Consider the following 21,901-nt stretch of genomic DNA (forward strand, 5'->3'; position numbering starts at 1 on the left):
AATAATTAGCTGTGTGTGTTCATGGAGTTGCTTTCTTTGAAACAATAGTTCGATGCGGTGGCATTTGCTCAGCCGATTTTCCATACTGAAGCGTACATTAAAAGATGCCGCTCATTCAAGAGCAAGTATGTAGGTGACTATATACAAACAGTCACAGTCATGCACACTTGCACTCACAGTCATGTGTTGCACAGGCACACACAGGGCTGGCACTATGCATGTGCAGCTGCCCAGGGCCCCGTAGTCAGCCCTCCAACGTGGGGCCCCGTACCAATGCAACAGTGAGACCACGGCATGAAAGGTGCCACCTTGCAAGTGCGTCACCTTAGGAGGCCCCCTCCCCTGGCCTCACTGCTATGGTGTAGCAAGGGGAATCCGAGTGGAGGGGGCCCCCCTCCCCATTCACCGTTGCAAACTCAGGTTTGTCACTGTAATTATGCGTACACCCCCCACCCACGCAGAGGCACAGCGAGATGGCTATTGCCCTGCTGTTTAGCTCCTTGGCAGTATGGAGATAAGCAACCCTCACACCTTCAGCCCTTGATGACCTGTTAAGAGGTGCTTGTAGGTGGCTGAGAGGGAGGAGCTGCAGCTTTAGGAGCAGGAGGCATCTATTTAGATGCAAACAGCCCTGAAGGGGTCGTCTATGCAAATTAGAGGGTCCTCGCACATTCCCCTTGTGCCCAGGACCCCTAAAAAAGCCTAGAACCGGCCTAGGCACACATACTCACAGCCATGCACACACATACACAATCAAACACATATACACACAACCATGCACGCACACACACGCTATTAATGATATTTTACCTTGGGAGATATGACTAACTTCTGCATGATCATTTCTCTGAGATTCTGTCTCCAACGGACGCCACAATGAACAAGGAAACGCGTCATGACTGATAGCTTTTGCTTGTCCTGGCCCAGAAAACGAACTTCTGCTCTATCATATGCCAGAATAGGGCTGGAGATGGGTTATCCTTCTGTATCCTGGCTTCTGATAGGATATGGGGATGAAGAACGTTAAGCCCCACCGAAACCTCAGTTGCAGACATGCTGCACTGCCGTGGCCAGTACTTTATGTCCACTATTTATTGCAAATGTGTGGGGTGGGCTGAAGAAGCTACGGCCTGACACAGGCGCATTTCAAAGGAACAATGGAGTCCCCTTTGCTGCTGGCATGATGCTGCACTTCAATTTGGAAACGAAAAATCTTTTGCACGCTTGGTAGGTCCACACCAGGTGTGCAACGCTCATAGGGCTCAAAAGGCTTCAGCCCCCCATCGTGTGTATCAGCCGGGCTGAGACAGCTTCGCGGGCCCACACAGACAGTTCTTGAGCTGTTGCGGGCTGGTTGGTCTGGTGTCCGTCTTATTGCAGCCGTGCCTGAATACTTCACAGGTCTTTAAAAGACCATTTACTTGTTAACGAGGCTTTGTTGTTTTTTCACCCGTTCCTGCATCTCCACTCTGCCTATTGCTGAGAGAATTATAAACCCCCCCCGTACTCCCCCCACCGAAATTGGGCTCTAGTTGCGCCTCTGGTCTACGCCCTGGTACCCCTTATGGGTGAGCTGCAGCTGGTTAACATGTCGCTACAGGGACAAGACCCTAAAAGATATTTTCACAGTGGCAGGCTTAGCTGTCCTCTGGAAAAAAAGGTGCAAATTAAAATATTAATACTGCTAATTTGGGAAAGGCACCAGCTAGCAAAAAAGTTAAACCACTATTTTAATAGTTAGGGATCTGGTCTTGAATTTGCAGAAACTACAATGAGACAGAACACTGGAGCTAGACGGCTTAAGTTGGGGGGGTGTCTTTTCAGTGACATCTACATCTATTTTTGTAAGTGCTATACTGCGCTTGCAGGATCTTCCCTTTGCTTTCCACAGTATATTCATCCTTGCACATATCTTTTTTGCTACTGTCTTTCACAAATTCTTTTTTGTTTGATACTTTCCAGTGAACTACATTCTTTATGGGTATAAATTGGGTACACCGGTTTTCTCACTATCTTGTTTTTTCCTTTGGTTCAATTGATGAAGTTAGCTAGAAATAGTGAGTCTGTGGTTAGTCCCACATCCAAATCCACTTCGGTGGAGAGCTTTTTTAGGGAGTACACAATGTTATTCTTCCCTTCGTTCTTTTTCTTACTAGTGAGCAAAAACTAGTCTGTTGTACCTCAACGCATAGTAACTTGTTTGTTCTCCCACCAGGTTCGTTCTGGTTATTGAGTATAGCCTCAAGTATTGTCCTTTTATTTTTACGCTTTGTACTCTGATCTGAGGTTTCCAAGTTCACACTATGTGATATTTCTGCAGTAGGTTGCACAGAGTCTACCACTGCATTGACCCTTGGCAAATGATTTAGAGCTTCTGATTGCACAGCGAAGTAGTCACATATTGTATACTCAAGAAGTCAAAGTCATCAGTAGAATGCCATCATCCGCTTGGATAATGCCCATGATAGTTTCTTGCAGTGATTTACCAATAATAGCCTCCCAAGATTTGAGGTCCTTGTGTAACCCCCTTCTTGTATGATATACAAGGACGGGGATGTCTAGGAGGGTATAGTTGTAGACCATGGAAGAGCTAATTATTGGAAATGGAATCCAAGATCTGAATTATTACTACAATGAATACAATGGGTGCAAAAGATAGACTACCCTGAGTCCTTGTTAGTGTGTCCAGCCTTTCTATTGCAGCCCGTCTGTGTTGGTGTAGTACTCAAGGCACATGTTCCCGCGGCTAGTAATTAGTTAGTCTTGCACCAGCAGAAAAGAAATCCGCAATGAACTTTGTCGTCACATTTTGAGTCTGATTCAGTTTTCTATGCATACTTGTGGGGCTCAGCGTAGAAGTATCAAGCAACTTTAATTTCAGGGTTTTTTCTGCTTTAGTCGGGCTACATGCTTTTGGTAATGAGATTATCAGGTTATTATAAATTCTCAATGACCTTCTTGGTACTAGTATCCATGTGCACAGATTACAAATAGCCATAAATTATTGATTTTGCCACTCGATCAACTCCCGGTTAATTGCAAAATAATGGGTAATTGGATATGTAGGATAGTGGGTTATGGGAATCTTACAATATTGGTGCAATCAGAAAGATATATTGGGAGTCACTGGTGTTAGTAGCAGAAGCGCAAATGTAAAGCAACCGTACAGGCAGTACGGCAAATCGGCGCAAATCTCCCAGTAGTACACCAGGAATACACAAATATGTTACATCTGCTAATCATGAACTGATTCTGTTGTATAAGATTAAATCAGATATACCAGTGTAACAATATACCAATTGTAAAGTGGGGAGCGGGCTAAAACACCACAAAAATATTAAAACAACAATAAAGCAGTGGGTGTGGTCGATCTCGTTTGATCAGACTACCTTATCCGTCCCTGGCAGCTCTCTCTTAAATACATCAGAGCATAAAATCCCTCTGAGCGGAGCAATTAGTCACAAAATATCCTCAGGAACAATTGGGTGATTGCTCAGTGAGTCAGCAGCTCAGACTCAACTCAGTACTGATTTGAGCCCAAAGCTACAAGGAAGCTCAGACGCAGTCCACCAAAGGGCCAAAGACACAAGGAGCAAGGTCACTTCACAGCACCACAACTCCACCACTGATGGGACACTGGGAGTGGGGGAACTCACAAGCAATATGTGGTAGTGCTTAACACCACAGTGAGGCCACAGGCATGGTGGCAACTGTGGCTGTAGGTTGAAATGCAGCTCAGCAGAGGAGCAGCAAGTTAGAACAGAGGAATTGAACAAGCACACACATTCAGATACAGTATGGCATTTTGTCAAACAGGCTTGCCACACTGCAGATTTTCACTTTACATTTCCAAATACTTTAGCTTGTAAAGGCAACAGCCGCCAATGGATTACTTTAAGTTAGTTGAATTCTAAAAATAGTTTTTTATCTTTCATCTTTAAGTTTAAATGAAACGCACATAAACACAATACCTTATCAAATTACATTCCACGCTACAGAAACGCATATAAAATATGAACACATTTTGTGATACCCCTTAAAGTTATGAGAGAAATCTATATTTAGATACGTTATACGGTTCATGCTATGAAAGAATGTTGCTAAAAAGCATGCTAAATATATAGGAATTGATTTTCTATATGTCAGTAGCACAGACTTCAGTGAAGTTGTATCAGTACATTACTTTGGCATTATATTGAATGGGAAATGCTATGTGGTTGGAGGGAAGTAAATAATTTGCATATATGTAAGGAGCTATTTGAAGTTTTAAGGATGAGCCAGGCAACACCATTGAGTGCAGAAAGTTAAGTAGCTACTGTTAAAAGTCTTATACTGGTTCTTGGTCTCATTTAAAAATTAATAAGGCTCATGGTGCATGTAAAAAAAGAAGGTTAAGAGATACATCTAAAAAAGCAGATAGCAATATTTTGCATTTTACCTTAGAAGCCATTCGCATGAAGAGCTTGTTTTGATCCTCGGCTGTACCCATCTTTTCTTTTCTGACCAGATCTTGAAGGCTCTGATTGTCATCATCCTTAAAGTACCGCACCCTTTCTTTGCCCTCATGAGTTTCAACCTTGACAGGTAAAAATAAAAACATTATTTGGATTGGAAATTGTTTTAAAACAGTATGTAAGGGGCTTCTTCTTAAAAGCAACATTAGGAATTCTAATTTCTTGAACACAAATGATAAATTCTCTTTCGAATCAGCTGGCAATCCTCTCAAAGGATGCTTCTTAGATAGCTAAAATGAAAGCTGTCCATGTATTTAAAGAATCTAGCAGTAGTCACCCTTCACCGAAAAAGTGACTACACACATAATGGCAAAAACCTACAATGTGAGGGCTAAACAGGCAACTGGCAGAGCTTGGTATAAAACAGGTACTGCATATCATCTGCAGGGGTGGAGCTTAAGAACTGCAAAAAGAAGCTCTAGAAAGACGACCCAGTGATCCCCAGTGCTATGAGGCCTGGCGCAACTACTGAAGCGCACTGAAACCCTTGATTCTGTGCTGAGACCAGGAGGTAGTCTGTATTGATAATGAATTCTCCCCATTACAAACCTCGGATGTCTTGCAGTTGTTTTAAAGCTAAAGCATTTCAAATCGATAAAACACATCTAATCTTTCAAAGTATAAAGGATTAGTGTCAGTCACCATCCTAAATGACTCCCATCACAGTTTGCTAACCTATCAGTATTTTCTCTGTCTTTCCTGATCCATATTTTGGTACTGAGAAGCAGGACATGTAGTCTTGGTACTTGGAGAATGCAAAGCGCACCAATAGACACACCACAAGGGCATGGTCCTATGCCAAAACACCATGCTTGGCGCTATGAGATGATTTCTTTCTCATTTCAATCAGGAAAGCGTTAATTAGGAACTTCTAATGCACTAGGACAAGATATGGCCAGTTATCGCTCTCTGACATCTTGGAAAAGCACATTTGGAACAACCAGTTTCATCATCTGCATTTAGATTTAGCAAAGACATTTTGAATAACAGCCCACTGACACCCTTGTTTGTGAGGGGCTAAGGCAGCCTAGACATTTTAGTGGGGGGGACAGGGGGGCAATGAGTAGGGTGAATTTGAGGAAAGTGCACAACTGCAGGAAACTAGGTATTTACACTGTACAGAAATGAAATCAATAATTAGCTTGGAAAAAGTGGAAAACTTCAATTGCAAGACTGGTAAATATGCTTGATGCCCCATCTTCAACCTCCAGTCGTGTAGCTTACAAAATGGGCTAACATATACAGACTGCCAAACGTATGGGAGAACAAAACCACAGCATTTACAGACATTCTAAGAAATTCCTTCAATGCTGGAAGTAGACAAAACTTTCGTTTGTTTGCACTGGTTCTCGTAATTGCACCGGTCTGTGCTTTGTTGCGTCACTGGATTTTTGCCTTTTAAAAGAGTTTCAGAAATCAGCCACAGTAGGGAAACGTATTTATAATATTGTGGATTCACAAAGAGAAGTGTTTATTGTAATACAAACTGGAGTTCCGCAGGCATTTTTCAACAGTCTTACCAGAATGGATCAGATGAGTAATCTTGTGCAAATTCTACATCCTACTGCTTTTGCAGTAGATATATATACAAAGACAGTCCACTTTGCCCAATTTAATTTTAAATATACTGTATTGTCCATTAAGAACCAGATTTTGTTGTCATAATATCCTCTCACACAATGTGCCCTAAATATTGTTTAGAAAAATATTGCCCCATTTAAGTTAATAATGGAAAGTCTACACCCAAAGGGACAGGATTTTTGGGGGACCTGCTAAGCTAGTCTCAGCACTATAGTGAAAGTGACAGGGAGACGGTAACTTACCTGTGGGTGCAGATTAGCCACGATTCTAAGGAGCGAGTGCAGAGGGTCGCCATCTCCATGCAGAGGACAGTGTGCCAAACGAAAGATTTCAACTACAATAGGGCTGAGAAATCGGTTTTCCACAAGGCAAAAGTGACAGGCCGTGCAATAATACCATGCCCAGGGAAGCAGATACGGTGCAATGGACTGCGCCCGAGAGTAACGGGCACAACACTGGAAGCAGCGAGCATAGGGAAGGAATGGGCCTGCCGAGTTGTAGGCTGAGGCATCAGCTCTAAAGAGGCAGGGAAACTGCAGGGGTGAATTCATCAGCTGGAGAGGAGGGTGCAGGCAAGGGCAGACAAATGGAGTGACCTGCTGCCTAACTGCAGTGTGATCCTCTGCCACAGTGCAGGCCAACAGGATTGTTGAAAGGACACAATTTGGAGATTTCTTAGGTGACAACGGATGGTTTTCAGACATTAAAGCACATGACGACAGAGACATGGTAAGAAGTGGATGAAGGGAAAGGGAGAGACCTTAAGGAACCTATGAAGTAGAAAAGACACCCTGTTGTTGGGCTCCACCTGGGGCCATGAAGTTGAGCCTCAATAAGCATCTGAGGTGAGGATCTGAACTGTATCATCGGGGATACATCATTGAACACTTTTGTTCAGAGAAGAGTCAAGTGGACACACAGGAGTGACACTCGAGGCTCCTTGATGGGAAGGCCCGAACGGAATGATATATTATGCTGAGGCACCTGGAGCCAGGGGTGCTGCAGTCAGTTGGAATGGGGGAAATAAAAGTGTGACAACCAGGAGCATAGAATCCTTAAGCAGGACTTGATGAGATAGATCGCACCGAGATGGCAGTCCCTCATTCCCTCTTTTGTTATTAATAAACTTGAGAGTTCTGAAGAGACCAGAGGGGGACATTCAGAGTGACATACAGCAACTGTAGGTTGCCTGGCAATGAGTGGCACCGGACTCGGTGAATGCAAAAGTGAGAAAGGGAGCCACAGTAAGTGACATGCTATCAAAAACACCACCGATTAAGACACAGGTACAGAAGAAACAAGGAGACGACACCAGTTGCCGGAGTCATCTGCCCAGGCGTTCCAGGACACAAGGGAGTTTATGGAATCTACATTTCAAGACCTGAAAAAGGATTTCACAGTGTTTAGAGCACATGTATGGTAAACCCTGAAAGAGGTCAAACAAGATGTTGCACAGGTGGAAGAAAGACTGTGCTCCTGAAGGAATCCACTGATTACTGATTTATAGGGCACACATTTGTTAGACAAATAGTATCACTGGAAGAACAAGACTGTACTACAATAGAAGTCTGAGGATCCAGAAACATGCTCAAGCCTAAACAATGTATGGATTAGAAGTATCCCGAAGGGAGTGAAGGATAGCCACAGAAAGTCATATTTGCACTGACGTTTTTGAATTCATCTGAGACTAGGTGAGGTGAAACATGAAATCTGATACAGCGAATCGGATGGCTCCCATGGACCCACAACAGAAAGCACAATTGGATATCAGCAGAGTGCATCATTTTCAGGCAGAGTTTGTGGATTTCAGAGTTCCAAACACCCCTCAACAGAACCGACAGACAGTGGAAGATCAAAATGAGAGAATAATTGAAAAATGTTAGTAGTAGAGATGCAGAAAATGTACCTTCCAGAATAAAAAAATCTGGAGAAGAATCAGACTGAACATAGTAAGATAGAGTGGACATCAGATGAGCGCCTATATGTTTTCCTTGATGCAGAGGAGGTCATGGCGAGGAGAGGTGGTTAGAGAGATAAGGTTTCATTTGATAGCCCTCAAAGTTATACCTTTGGTATGAAGGGCCCTCACGATTTGAGGAAGAGGTTTTAAAATACGTAGTTAAAAGGGTAGGGCAATCGGAAGGGAATTCAAGTTGCTGAGGAAATAATGGGATGATTTCTTTTTTTTGTTCAAAAATGTTATTTTTTTGTAATCAAGAACAAACAGTACATAATAATAAAGCAAGACGGGTAGAAATAAAATGAACAAGTCAAGAATCAATAGCATCTCCAAGACATGCACAACAGTAGGACATTATATCTGGTGACAAATATGATCGTAGTCTTACATTAGTTGTAGAAATATGAAGGCAAGGGGTTGTAGTTTGGAGTAGATCACGAGCGAGTGAAGAGGATACAGGCTGAGGAGCGAACTGCGCTAAAATTGAGATGGAAGACAGAAAGTCAGCTGAGTGTACATTTTGCGCATATCTCAGGCGTAATTCTAGTGTGATGTTTGATAAGAGAGGGGATGGACAGAGCGGGGAGGAGGAGTCATGTGTGTGAGAAAGGAGGTTTAGCACCCCCAGAGATTGCAGTGGTGCAACCTGTGTTTGGTGATAAAAGTGAAGGAGTTCCCTCTAGGATGGTGAATTACGCATAAAGGCGTCTAGCTTATCCCAAATACGTTGGGAGGTTACAGGGCAGCCTTTAGTATTAGATCGGTTTATATGTGTGTTTCTCAGGTAGGTTACCCAGGCCCACCTAGTGTGATATGATACGTTATTGGTAGACTTCCAATCGATAAGTATAACTTTATTAGCGGTGGTGAGTAATAGGTCAAGTAGGGAGAGATCTGCGTCAGGGTGGTCCACTGAGGGATCTGCCAGATGTGGTCCTAGTATGATGAGTGGAAAGGACAGCGGAATATTTGTTTTGAAAATTGTTTGTAATTGTTTGGCGATGTCTTGCTAGTATGAATGTAAGAAATAGCAGGAGAAGAACATGTTCTTCATCTCCAGGGGATGAGTCAAATGCCCAGTAGGTGTTGCCATCCTTAAGTGTAAGGTGGAATGGTTTCGCAGGAGTCCAGGAAAGAAAATATGCAGCAAAGAACTTGGTTTGGGTCAGAGAAGGGATCAGTTTATGTTGAAGTAAGTGTGATCTTACTCTAGGTGGCTGTGTTCGGAGGGACCATGCTCTTAGATAAGAAGTAGGATGCTGATTTCTGCATTAGCGATGTGAGGCATGAGGTTTTTGAGGTGGTGAGGGTATGTAGAGGTGTGAGGCAGTATGTTCCCTCGATTGTATTTGTTGAAGTGTTTGCAGTAGGGGAGAGAAATGAATATGGCCCATTTTAGAGATTTTCACTTTGATACTGAGAAAGTTATAGAAGTCCATATTGGGGAGGCCATGTTTATCTTGGAGAAAGGCAAATGAGAGTGGTTCACTGGTCTCATAAAGATCAGATATCGTTGCAATTGCTTGCAATGGCCAAATCGGACCAATGGTTGGAGAACTAGAGATGTGGTTTATTTTTTTAATTTTTTTTTAAATTTCTTTTTAATGAACAGTTCGGCAAAGGCACATCAATTGAGTACAAGGAGGCAACTTCATCTCTTACAGTGACTTTGAAAATTATACAAAATTCGTTACAGTTATAATATTAAGTAGATCAAGGGGTATCAAGAGTGTCAGCGTCAATCTGCGGATCAGGCGGAAGACAGATGTCACCTCTATATCGGTTCCATGCTCCCCACACCATAAGCCATTTCCTAGGGTATCCTCTAGCAATGAAAACCGACTTCTCCCTGTACATGCACCAATCTAAATCTTCCTTCCACCTCCTCAATTGGGGCGGCTGACTAGCACCCCACTGCTGCGCAATGTTACGTTTAGCTATCATATATGCTAATGTTGCCCATTGCGTAGTGTAGGTGTTGAGATCTGTGGGCTCCCAGACATTTAATATGCATCTCCGGGCTTCTGGCAGCATGTTGACCCCCAGTACAGACCGCAGTGTGTGGTGGATACCTCTCCAGTATTGCTGTATCTGCTGGCAGTTCCACAGGATCACTGACATAATATCGACTACAAAAATATAGACTTACAAAAATATCGATGCCAAAATATAGAATGCCAAAATATTGAAGTCCTATCTCCAAACAGGAAATTACAAAAATATCGAATCCTAAATATCGTTGTAAATAATATAGTTAGTCAAAATATCGAATTTTTTAAATGTTTTAAAAGTAATGAAATTAATGAAATAATACATATAATTAACTGACACATACTTAAAAATACTTAAATAACAGTAAAATTAATGAATAATTAAAGTAAGTAAAAAAAAAATTAATACATATATCTTAACGTGATATTAATTAAAAATATTCTATATTTTCTGTGTAGGATAGCGGGCGCGTAAAATTTACTATTACCACTCCAGTAAGTGCAATAGTAGGGAAAGCGTTGGATAGCAGGAGGGTAAAAATTACTATTCCCACTCCAGAGAATGCAACAGTAGGGAAAGCGTTGGATAGCGGGAGGGTAAAAATTACTATTCCCACTCCAGAGAGTGCAATAATAGGGAAAACATTGGATAGCGGGAGGGTAACATTTACTATTCCCACTCCAGTGAGTGCAACAGTAGGGAAAGCGTTGGATAGCGGGAGGGTAACATTTACTATTCCCACTCCAGTGAGTGCAACAGTAGGGAAAGCGTTGGATAGCGTAGGGGTAAAAATTACTATTCCCACTCCAGAGAGTGCAACAGTAGGGAAAGGGTTGGATAGCGGGAGGGTCAAATTTACTATTCCCACTCCAGTGACTGCAACAGTAGGGAAAGCGTTGGATAGCGGTAGGGTAAAAATTACTATTCCCACTCCAGAGAGTGCAACAGTAGGGAAAGCGTTGGATAGCGTAGGGGTAAAAATTACTATTCCCACTCCAGAGAGTGCAACAGTAGGGAAAGGGTTGGATAGCGGGAGGGTGAAATTTACTATTCCCACTCCAGTGAGTGCAACACTAGAGAAAGCGTTGGATAGCGGTAGGGTAAAAATTACTATTCCCACTCCAGAGAATGCAACAGTAGGGAAAGTGTTGGATAGCGGGAGGGTAAAAATTACTATTCACACTCCAGAGAGTGCAATAATAGGGAAAGCATTGGATAGCGTAGGGGTAAAAATTACTATTCCCACTCAAGTAAGTGCAATAGTAGAGAAAATAATAAATGTATTTTTATTTTTAAATTAATTAATTATTAATACAAAAACAAGTATTACAATTAATTACCAATCACACAAGAATTGATTATTTATAAATACCAATACATTTTTGTTTAATTAATTAACAATTAATAATTAATTAACAATTGTTTTTCAATAACAAACATTAATAAATGCAAATAATACCAATTAATAATTAATTTATAATATATTAATTAAGGATATACACAAATTATTTAAATAATTATTTTTTTCCAATTATATTACTTCCCACCATATTCCCCTATAAACACAATACCCGCTACAAATATTAATTGAATACAATTAACATAATTATCAATTTACCTATTAATACTAATTAATTACCAATACTAATTATTTACCAATTAATAATTAATCAACAACCAATTAATTTGCAATACCAATTAATAATTAACTAATAACAATTAAATTACTTCCCACCCTATTCCCCTATAAACCCACAACCCGCTACAGAAGTAAAATGCAAAATTAAATTAAAGATATATTAATTAACAATATACACAAATAAATTAAATAATTATTTATTTACAATTATATTACTTGCCACCATATTCCCCTATAAACACACTGCCCGCTACAAATATTAAATGAATACAAGTAACATAATTATCAATTAAACAATTAATACAAATTAATTACCAATTAATACTAATTATTTACCAATTAATAATTCATCAACAACCAATTAATTTTCAATACCAATTATTAATTAACTAATAACAATTAAATTACTTCCCACCCTATTCCCCTATAAACCCACAACCCGCTACAGAAGTAAAACGCAAAATTAAATTAAAAATAATGAATAATTCCTATAAATTATTATTTAATAATCTATAATTAAATTACTTCCCACCCTATTCCCCTATAAACCCACAACCCACTACAGAAGTAAAACGCAAAATTAAATTAAAAATAATTAATAATTCCTATAAATTATTATTTAATAATCTATAATTAAATTACTTCCCACCCTACTCCCCTATAAACCCACAACCCGCTACGGAATTAAATTACAAAAAAATAAAAAAACATAAAATTCTATAATTTAAAAATATTCTAACATACATTCCAATATTAATACATACTTTTAACACATATACTAACACTTAAAACACTATAAAAAATTCGATATTTTTAACAACTATGGGGCATATGCATCAACCAAACGAATACCGATTCCTTAATAGCGAAAAATAAGGAATCGCCATTAAGGAATCGGTAATTGGCATGCATCAACAGATTCGGTAAAATTTAGCGATTCCTTAAAAATCGCTAAATTTACCGATTCCTTAATAGCGGGGCACGCAAACGGCCTCACTAGCAAATAGCGAGTTCGGTAATACCGAATTAGCTAATAGCGAGTTCGGTAATACCGAGTTAGCTATTACCGAATCGGTAATAGCGAAATCGCAAATTGCCGCGTCGCGCCGGGAACGTGCAGATGACATCACCAACCAGGAAATACTGCTGCCCCACCCACATAGCCTCGACAGAGGAGCAGACAGGAGCTGGGAAGAAAGACTGCCTGTGCAGAGTGAGGCCACACCGATTCTGCAAATCACATCAGACAACCATCATGGCGCAGGAAGTGCCATCCAGCGCTGAATCTGCACGCAAGCGCAAGAAGAAGTTTTCGGACAGGGAGCTGGAGTACCTCATCGAGGGAGTCTCCAGCAAACACGACCGCCTCTTTGGCAAGCTGTCCCTCAAGGTGCCTGAGACAGAGAAGCGGCGCATCTGGCTGCGCATCCGTGAGAGGGTGAATGCGGTTGGCGTCACTACCCGCAGCATCGACGACCTTAAAAAACGGTGGTATGACCTGCGGAAGCGCGCCAAAGAGTGGATTGCGGAGAGGCTCCGGGAGGCTAGCAGGACTGGAGGCGGCACATCTACAGCACCATCCAACACAGCCCTGGAGGACCTTGTGGAAGGGACGATAGAGCGGGAAGCCGTCGTGGGGGTGACCCAGATGGACACGTGCGGCGCAGCCACAAGTGCCCAAGGTAAGATGCATGCCTGTGCCACACCCAGCATAGCGTTAATCCATACCCATGCCCCCAGCCCAATCTCACTGTGTCTGCAGCTCTGGCACAGACAGCTCCACACATGACACTAGTGCATCTTGGGAGTTGTAGTCTAGTCAGCCCAGTGTGCATGTACAGGCGTAAATCCAATGAGCATACACCACATCAGTTGTACATGGATGGAGACTGTTCATTTGTTGGACCACAGAGGGACATTAATGGGTACAACACTATGTAGGTGTAATCATCCCACTAACCATGCACTGTTTCACACACAGATGCATCACCTGGGGACTCTGACGACAGCGACCAGCTGATCATTTCGGAGACACCCGTCGAGTCAGACCAGGAGACAGCGCAGGATGCGCACGCATCGCCAACACCTGCCACCCCACCAGCACCACCTCCACCAGCGCCACAATCAACGGCACCAGCACCAGTGCCACAAGCTAAGGCACCAGCACCAGCGCCACTAGCCAAGGCACCAGCAACAGCGCCACAAGCAACGGCACCAGCAAAACAGGCTGCAGCTAGTACAGCCACAATACCGCAGAGGCACAGGCACCAAGTTGCGCCCTTGCAGGAGATGGTAACACACCCCCCGCAATTAGCACCCAGGCAGCGCACATCCACACCACCTGCTGCACCACCTGGAGGCTCAAGACACGCACGGCGTCACAGGGCTCGTTGCAGTTCCGTCTCCTCAGCAGAACAGGATGTCCCAACAACCTCTGCAATCGAGGAGAGGATGCTGCGTACACAGCGCCTGCAGGGACGACATGTGGCTAGCATTAGCTGCAATATCGTGAGCCTTGCGAGGGAGATGCGCGCCATGACTGCAGCAGTCACCGACATGGGCACGGCGGTCAGGGACATGGGCACGGCGGTCAGGGACCAGACCACTGCTGTTGCTGAGGGCAATGCTCAGCTCAGGGAGGAGGTACATGAGCTCACCCGTGCCATGAGGGAGGGCCATGAGTCCCAGAGGAGGAGTAACCGGCAGCTAATGTTGCGTTCCGCCGCCGCTACCAAGGCCATACAACGGCACAGCAACAGCACCGCTGTGTTGGCACGCCGCACAGTCTCCCTGCAGGTGGACCTTGGGCACTTCTGCGGGGATGTCGCTAAGTCACTGGGACACATCACCACTGCTGTGGAACACCTTCAGAGCAGCACATGCAGTGCTGCTGCATTGAGAGGGGATGACACAAGTGAGGCTGCCTCCAGTGTCAGCAGCGTGTCACTGGCAGAGGCCAGCACCAGGCGCCGCAGTTCGCGTGCCTCCACGGGTCAGGCCGTGGTGAGGCATTGGATACACCTGAGCGGAGGCTTGGGGTACGTGGCAAGCGCCACTAGACAGTTGGACATGCATGCAGGACCATGGTGGGGCAACCATGGCCATCCAATTGTTGTGTATGCACAGGCCTGACTTTAAGGCACCTTTTATTTACATGAATGCAATCAGAGCATGATTTACAATGCTAGTTTTGTTGCACAATTCTCAGTGCTACTGTGCATTAAACAGTTGCACCACATACTAACTTGTAATGTCTCATTTTCCCATGTTTCAAAAATGATTTTGCATTATGTATGTCCGCCTCCTATGGCCCTCTGCTGTGTTTGGGATGTGTGCCTGTCGTTGTTGGGCGGGTGGTTGGTCATCCCGGTGGTCGTCATCCCTGTCCACCTCTATGGGTATCCCCCTTCTGGTGGCAATGTTGTGCAGCATTGCACATACAGCAATTATCCGGCAGCATGTTTCAGGTTGGTATAGCATGGCGCCGCCAGTCTTGTGGAGGATTCGGAAGCGGCTCTTGGGAATCCCAAAAGTCCGCTCTATCACATTCCTGGTGCTGATGTGTGCAGGGTTGTAGCGATGTTCCTGCGGGGTTGCAGGATTTAAGTATGGGGTGAGTATGTATTCACGCAGGGCGTAGGCACTGTCACCCAGAAGATAGGAGCATAGACTTAGCATTGGTGATGTACATACATGTGTGGTGTTGGGGTGGGGAAGCGTAGTTCTACGTACCTAGCAGGAGTCCCTCTCCAAATTCTCCGTTAATTAGTCGCCTGTGCATTCCACTGTGGCGGAGGATGTAGGAGTCGTGTGTGCTCCCTGGGAATTGTGCCACTAGGTCCGTTATGACGTTATTGGCATCGCACACAACCTGCACGTTGATCGAGTGGTATGACTTGCGGTTCCGGAATATGTACTCATTTGCTGCGGGAGGACATATGGGGATATGCGTGCAGTCGATGCATTCAATCACATGTGGGAATTGTGCCACCTGGTAGATTGCCTGTTTGGTGCGGTCCAACTGCTGTGGGGTTGTGGGGAAGCTGATGTGTGTGTGTAGCATTGTCAGCATGGCATCTAGGAATCTCCTGAAGAAGCGTGACAGTGCGCTTTGTGACACACCTCCGGCCACCGCAATTACCCCCTGGAAACTCCCTGAGGCCAGTAGGTGCAGGCTGCATAGGACCTGAACGTGCGCAGGGATAGCATTTGTCCTGTGTGTCTGGTGCTGCAGTAATGGTCCCAGGTCTGCAATCAGGCGCATGATCATGGCACGATTGAGGCGGTACTTCTGGTACACCTCGTCCTCATTCTGCCCGAGCAAGGTGATGCGCAGTCTGTATACTCGCTCCTGGACCCTTCTCCTGCGCTGTCCTGCTGCATTGATCCGCATCCTCCTTGCAAGCACGTAGAGGGCAGCCATTTTGTGGGAGCCAACAGGGTCTCCTGGGCCACATTTAAGGGTTTGGTGATTGCCTCAAGCATTCGCGCATGTATTTATTTTTTTTGCATTTACTTTTTTTTTTTTTTCCACTTTACCTGCAGGTTTGGATTCCCCTTATTTAGCTCTTGCAAAATAGCGATTATTGGGATTTTCGTTATTAGCGAGTTTTGTTGCATTGGGGTGCGATTCGTTATTTGCTATTGGCAGTTTCCGGGAGCTAATAGTGATTTCGGTAATTGCTAATTCGATATATAGCGATTCGGTAAATTAGCATTTTGGGTATTAGCGATTCGGTATTTCGCGGTTATTTATTTTGCGATTCGTTATTTGCTCAGGTTTTGGGTTGATGCATTGGGATTGGGTATTTTTACCTCAATACCGGGAGCTATTAACGATTCGGTATTTTACCGACTGGATTTTGGCTTGATGCATAAGGGTGTATATTATGACTGTCGATATTACTTACTTCTATATTATTGCAATCGATATTTCTTACCTGTTTTTCGATATTCTTCACCACTATATTTTTGCAAGTCGATATTCTGTCCATTCGATATTAAAAACTCGATATTCTGGCTACTCGATATTTTTTTTTCGATATTATGTCTAGTTACCAGTTCCACAGTATGTGGATATATGTTCCCAATTCCCCACACCCCCCTTCTGCACACTCTGCTGTCCGCCCGGCCCATACGAACCAAGCCGGGCCCCATTACAAAGATTCTATGTAGTATTTTGAGCTGCACTAATCTCAGTCTGGCCTGGATTGCAGCTACTCGTGGGGAGGAAACCGCCTTTTGCCAGTCTTCATCATCAAGCTCTAATCCGTCCCTGTTCCACTTCCCCTTGAGCGTGAGCAACGGGTCTTCCATGTTGTTAATTTTCTGTATATTAGTGATATGGTCTTCTCTGGGAGATGTCCATCTAGTACCCTGTCCTCCAGGGGGGAGGCTTCCGGGAGCGCTGTGCCTCTAGGGATTTGAGTGAGTAATGCATGGCTGACTTGGAGGTAGCGGTAGTGCTCAGTGTCTGTGTGATAAGGAGGAATCGGACGCCGGGAACTTCAAGATGGCGCCCGACGGGACGCCCGTCGATGCAGCGGTGAGCGGTGTAGCTTCTGTCGATTCAGCAAGGAGGAGTGTAGCTTCCGGGATAAAGGGAGGAGCGGCCTCGGGAGAGGGAGAGCGCGCCGGTGAGAAGGAGAGACAAGCAGCGGAGAAAGAAGGAGAAGAGGAGCGTGAAAGGGAGCGGAACGAAGGAGGAGAGACTGGCGGGACGCCGAACGTTGATGCGAGACTCGAGGAGGGCGGCCCAGCAGTACCGAAGGAGAGGCACTCACCCAACCCATCACGCTCCAGTATCCGGTGATCCCCAGAGGCATCAGGACACCGAGATACCCACTGCTACGGTCCCCGCGGGCCGTAGCCCCAGGCAAGTGACGTGGAGGGAAGGGTGGAGGAAGAGGTTGGAGGGAAAGGGTTTCCTGGGTTTGTGGAACAGTTAGAAACCCTCACGCTTTGAACGTAACTTTTGCACCCCCCTCCTCTTTTCTCCTATACCCGTCCTGAATACCTCGCACTCACCCTGGTGACCTAGGGAGATTGGTGAAGGGAGCACCCTGTAGAAATATAGCTTCAGCAGAACACCTGTGACATAAGTATCCTGTGTTTCTTTTGTTTTTCCGGTTGAACTTTGTGGGAAGCACCAGCCCGGGGCAGTTTCAGGGAAGAGTAAAGCTGGAAGACGGCGCCGACCCTTGGAAACAGGACACTTCCCATAGACAACTATGTTGTGAAATTTATATGCTCTGGGCCCAACACCGGTCAGGACTGTGTAGTTAAACAAATAAATTTACGTTAAACACAGGACTTGTGAGACACCTGGTTACTAAGAGAAGGGAAGGGGCGTGTCCTCCGGGGGAGTAAGATGCAGCCGACGAAGTGTAAAACTATCACAGTGGTGTCAGAAGTGGGATATTGCATCTGAAATAAGATGACGCAACCCGTAACCGTCCAGGATATAATAACCCAATTGGCTGAAGGCCAGAGACATTTGCAATTGGTTCTGGAACAACAGAACCAAAATGCTCAAAAAGAAAGAGAAGCCTTTCATGCTGCCATGAAGGAACAGGCAGTTCTTTTGACCAGCAACCAGAAGGTAGAGGATACAGCCATTCTGCGACTCACAGACGCTATTTCTAGTACCAGAGTGCATCCTAATATCCCTGGTAGTGTTTTGCAAAAGTTTCAAGAAGGGGACGATCCGGACTTCTTCTTTACAAACTTTGAGAGGGTGGCTACTACTGCCACATGGCCTCCTGAGAGATGGGGACAGTATATAGCGCCATTATTGTCCGGGGAACTACAGGCAGCCTACCAAGCCGCCAATCCAGCAGGGGTAACTGCTTATCCCGATATCAAGAAAGCCATACTAGAAAGATTAGGGTGTGACCATGAATATTACAGGGCACGCTTTCGAAAAGAAAAATGGGCGGCAGGAGACAACCCCAGAGCGTTATTCTATAGGGTTCGAGACTTGGGGAACCGGTGGCTTCAGCCTGTTTCCTCTACGATGGAGGAAGTCACGGAACGGATTTTCTTAGAACAATATCTGGAAGCATTACCCCCCAACACCAGGGCTTGGTTAAAACAGCATCCCGGTCTCACTACCCAGTCTGCCATTGAGTTAGCATGTGCCTACCATAGGTCTCCAGATTTCAAGGCCCCAACAGGAAGAGCCCCTATAATATTCCCTAAAGCCACACAAAAATCGTCCAGCGACAGTGGGGACAAAAGACTTGGTTCATCCCCTAGGCCACCTCCTAAACCATTTTCAAGGGCTATTACACAGACTCATATGGGACCCCAGTGTTTTAGGTGCGCCGAGTGGGGGCACATATCGCGTAATTGTCCGTTAAATCATGACGGTGCTGAACCCATGGAAGTGGGTTGGTCTCGAGGCAGAGTGTTGGTAACTGGTGTCTGTAGAAAAAGATACAAAAAAACTATTAGACTTAATGGTCGACCAATGGAGGCTCTACTAGATACCGGGTGTCACCATACAGTAGTAGCACAGGAGCTTGTCCCGCTAAAAGCTATTTGTGAAGGAGAGACGGTGCTAGTCTCATGTGTACATGGAGATGTAAAGGAGTATCCTCTAGCTGAAGTGTTACTCGAGATAGATGGGTATCCTCAAGTACGGAGAGTAGGAGTGGTTCCAACTCTGCCAGAAAGCATATTGTTAGGAACAGACTTACCACACTTCCATGAGTACTTGGTGGAGGCGTCTGAACAGGAGGGTGAGGAGGGGTGGTTACAGGAAGCTCCATTTTCAAGTGAGACTATAGCGAGCCCTAGAGAAAGGGAAAGGAAGTCCAAAAACGAGAAAAGAAAAGATAAAGAAAGATTCACCCATGCGTGTAGCTATATTGCCTCATGTCTACTCTCTTCTCCAGAACATGGAAATACTCCAGCCCGGAGTTTTCATGCAGCGCAAAAAGATGACAGCACCCTGACAAATGCTTGGAATCAAGTGCAGGAGATCGATACAGGGAAGGTAGGACCCTATTTTTTTATCAAAAATGGGTTGTTATACAGAGCATGTGAGGGACAGAATGGGAAGGTGGAACAGTTGCTGATACCCATGGCTTTCAGAGAGCAAGCCTTACAGTTAGCTCACAGCAAAGCGGGTGGAGGGCACTATGGACAGGAATTAACCTTGTCATACCTACTAGACAAATTTTATTGGCCAGGGGTGTATAGAGAGACTGCCAAGTTTTGTGCATCCTGTCCCAGATGTCAGGTGATCAATCCATCTAAAGATAAAAAGGTGCCGCTACGTCCCCTGCCTATTATTGATGTCCCGTTTCAGCGGGTAGGGATGGATCTTGTGGGGCCCTTACTTCCCTCGGCTAGGGGACACCAATATATATTAGTGTTGGTAGACTATGCCACAAGATACCCGGAAGCGATACCGCCTTCTAGTATGACCACGTTGACTATTGCTCAAGCAATGATATCTTTCTTTTCCAGAGTGGGTTTTCCTTCAGAGGTACTGACAGACCAAGGTACTCCTTTCATGGCTAAGCTCATGAAGGACATTTGTAAACTGTTAGGAGTGCAGCAAATACGGACAGCTGTGTATCATCCCCAGACAGACGGGTTGGTGGAGAGGTACAATAAAACCATTAAAACGATCCTGAGGAAGCTGATAGGAGAGACAGGAAAAGATTGGGATCGTAAACTACCGTTGGTGATGTTTGCGATTCGCACTCATGAGCAGAAGTCTACGGGGTTTTCGCCGTTTGAACTTCTGTTTGGAAGGAAACCTCGCACTCTGTTGGACATGGCGGCCGAACAGTGGACAGAGGAGGAAGATGAGGGAAAACCCCTCCTGGGGTATATACAGACCTTAAAAGAGACATTGGCCACCCTTTGGGACAAAGTACACCAGAATATGGAAAAAGCACAAACCACACAGAAAAACCATTATGACAGGACTAGCCAAATGAGAGAATTAAAAGTGGGAGATAAGGTTTTAATATTACTCCCTTCCTCTGACAAGAAACTGCTGGCCACCTGGCAAGGACCATATACGGTGACTAAAAAAATAACTCCAGTCTCTTATAGAGTAAGCGTACCTAACAGTAAGAACGGGGGGCAGACATACCACATTAATTTACTTAAGAAATGGGTAGAACCTGAAACAGACCACCCAGATCCAAAGACGATCCAAGCAGTTAATCACGTCACCATACACAAAACGTTAGACGTAACTGAGGAGTTTGAGACTAGAAAAGAAAGAGAACAACCAGGAATGGGTCCTAACCTAACTCTAGAGCAAAAACAGCAACTAGACCACTTATTGGATCAATTCCCTACCCTTAGTTCAGGCACTCCGGGGCGAACCTCTTTGGTTGCACATGATATCATCACCCAACCAGGCAAAGTAGTCAATGTAAAGCCCTACCGCATTCCTGAGGCCAGAAGAGAGGCAGTAGAACAAGAAATCGAAAAAATGCTTCAGGCAGGGATAATTGAACCCTCCAAGAGCAATTGGCGGTCTCCCATCGTGTTAGTGCCTAAACCAGATGGGAGTATTCGTTTTTGCATAGACTTTCGGCAGGTGAACGCCCACTCCAAATTTGATAATTACCCTATGCCCCGAGTGGACGAGCTCATAGAGAGGTTAGGAGACGCTCGAGTCATGTCCACCATTGACTTAACGAAAGGATATTGGCAAATTCCTTTAACTCCTTCAGCTCAAGAAAAGACAGCGTTCTCAACACCATCAGGGTTATATCACTTCAAAGTCATGCCCTTCGGACTCCACGGCGCACCCGCCACATTTCAAAGGCTCATGGACATTCTATTAAGGGTTCACCAAAAGTATGCAGTGGCTTATTTGGATGATATCGTGGTATATAGCCCTGACTGGGAAACACACCTGGAACATCTGAAGGGCCTGTTTGACACACTGACTCAGGCCGGTTTGACTATGAACCCAAAGAAAACCACCTTAGGAACCCACCAAATAAACTACTTGGGGTATACAATAAGTGAAGGTACTCTTAAGCCACAAGTCAACAAGTTAGAGGCGATACAAAACATCCCTAGACCCACTACTAGAAGGGAAGTAAGAGCCTTCTTGGGATTAGTAGGGTATTATAGGAGATTTATTCCTCAATTATCAGACGTGGCCAGTCCTCTCACGGACTTGTTACGACACAAACCCTCTAGATCCAAGATGGACTGGGGTCCGGTTCAGGAAAA

At 44.6% G+C, this 21,901-nt stretch overlaps 1 protein-coding gene across 1 annotated transcript in view; it reads right to left on the bottom strand.

Annotated features, from left to right (window-relative positions):
- The window catches only part of CWF19L2 (CWF19 like cell cycle control factor 2), a 926,849-nt gene that overhangs the window by 411,241 nt on the left and 493,707 nt on the right, over positions 1-21,901 (bottom strand). The window contains exon 12 of the mRNA XM_085621485.1: positions 4,439-4,576. Coding sequence (XP_085477611.1) covers positions 4,439-4,576 — 138 coding nt within the window. The remainder of the gene's footprint in view (positions 1-4,438; positions 4,577-21,901) is intronic.

The sequence above is a fragment of the Triturus cristatus genome, chromosome 8, assembly GCF_964204655.1.
Source record: "Triturus cristatus chromosome 8, aTriCri1.1, whole genome shotgun sequence".
Taxonomy (NCBI): Eukaryota; Metazoa; Chordata; class Amphibia; order Caudata; family Salamandridae; genus Triturus; species Triturus cristatus.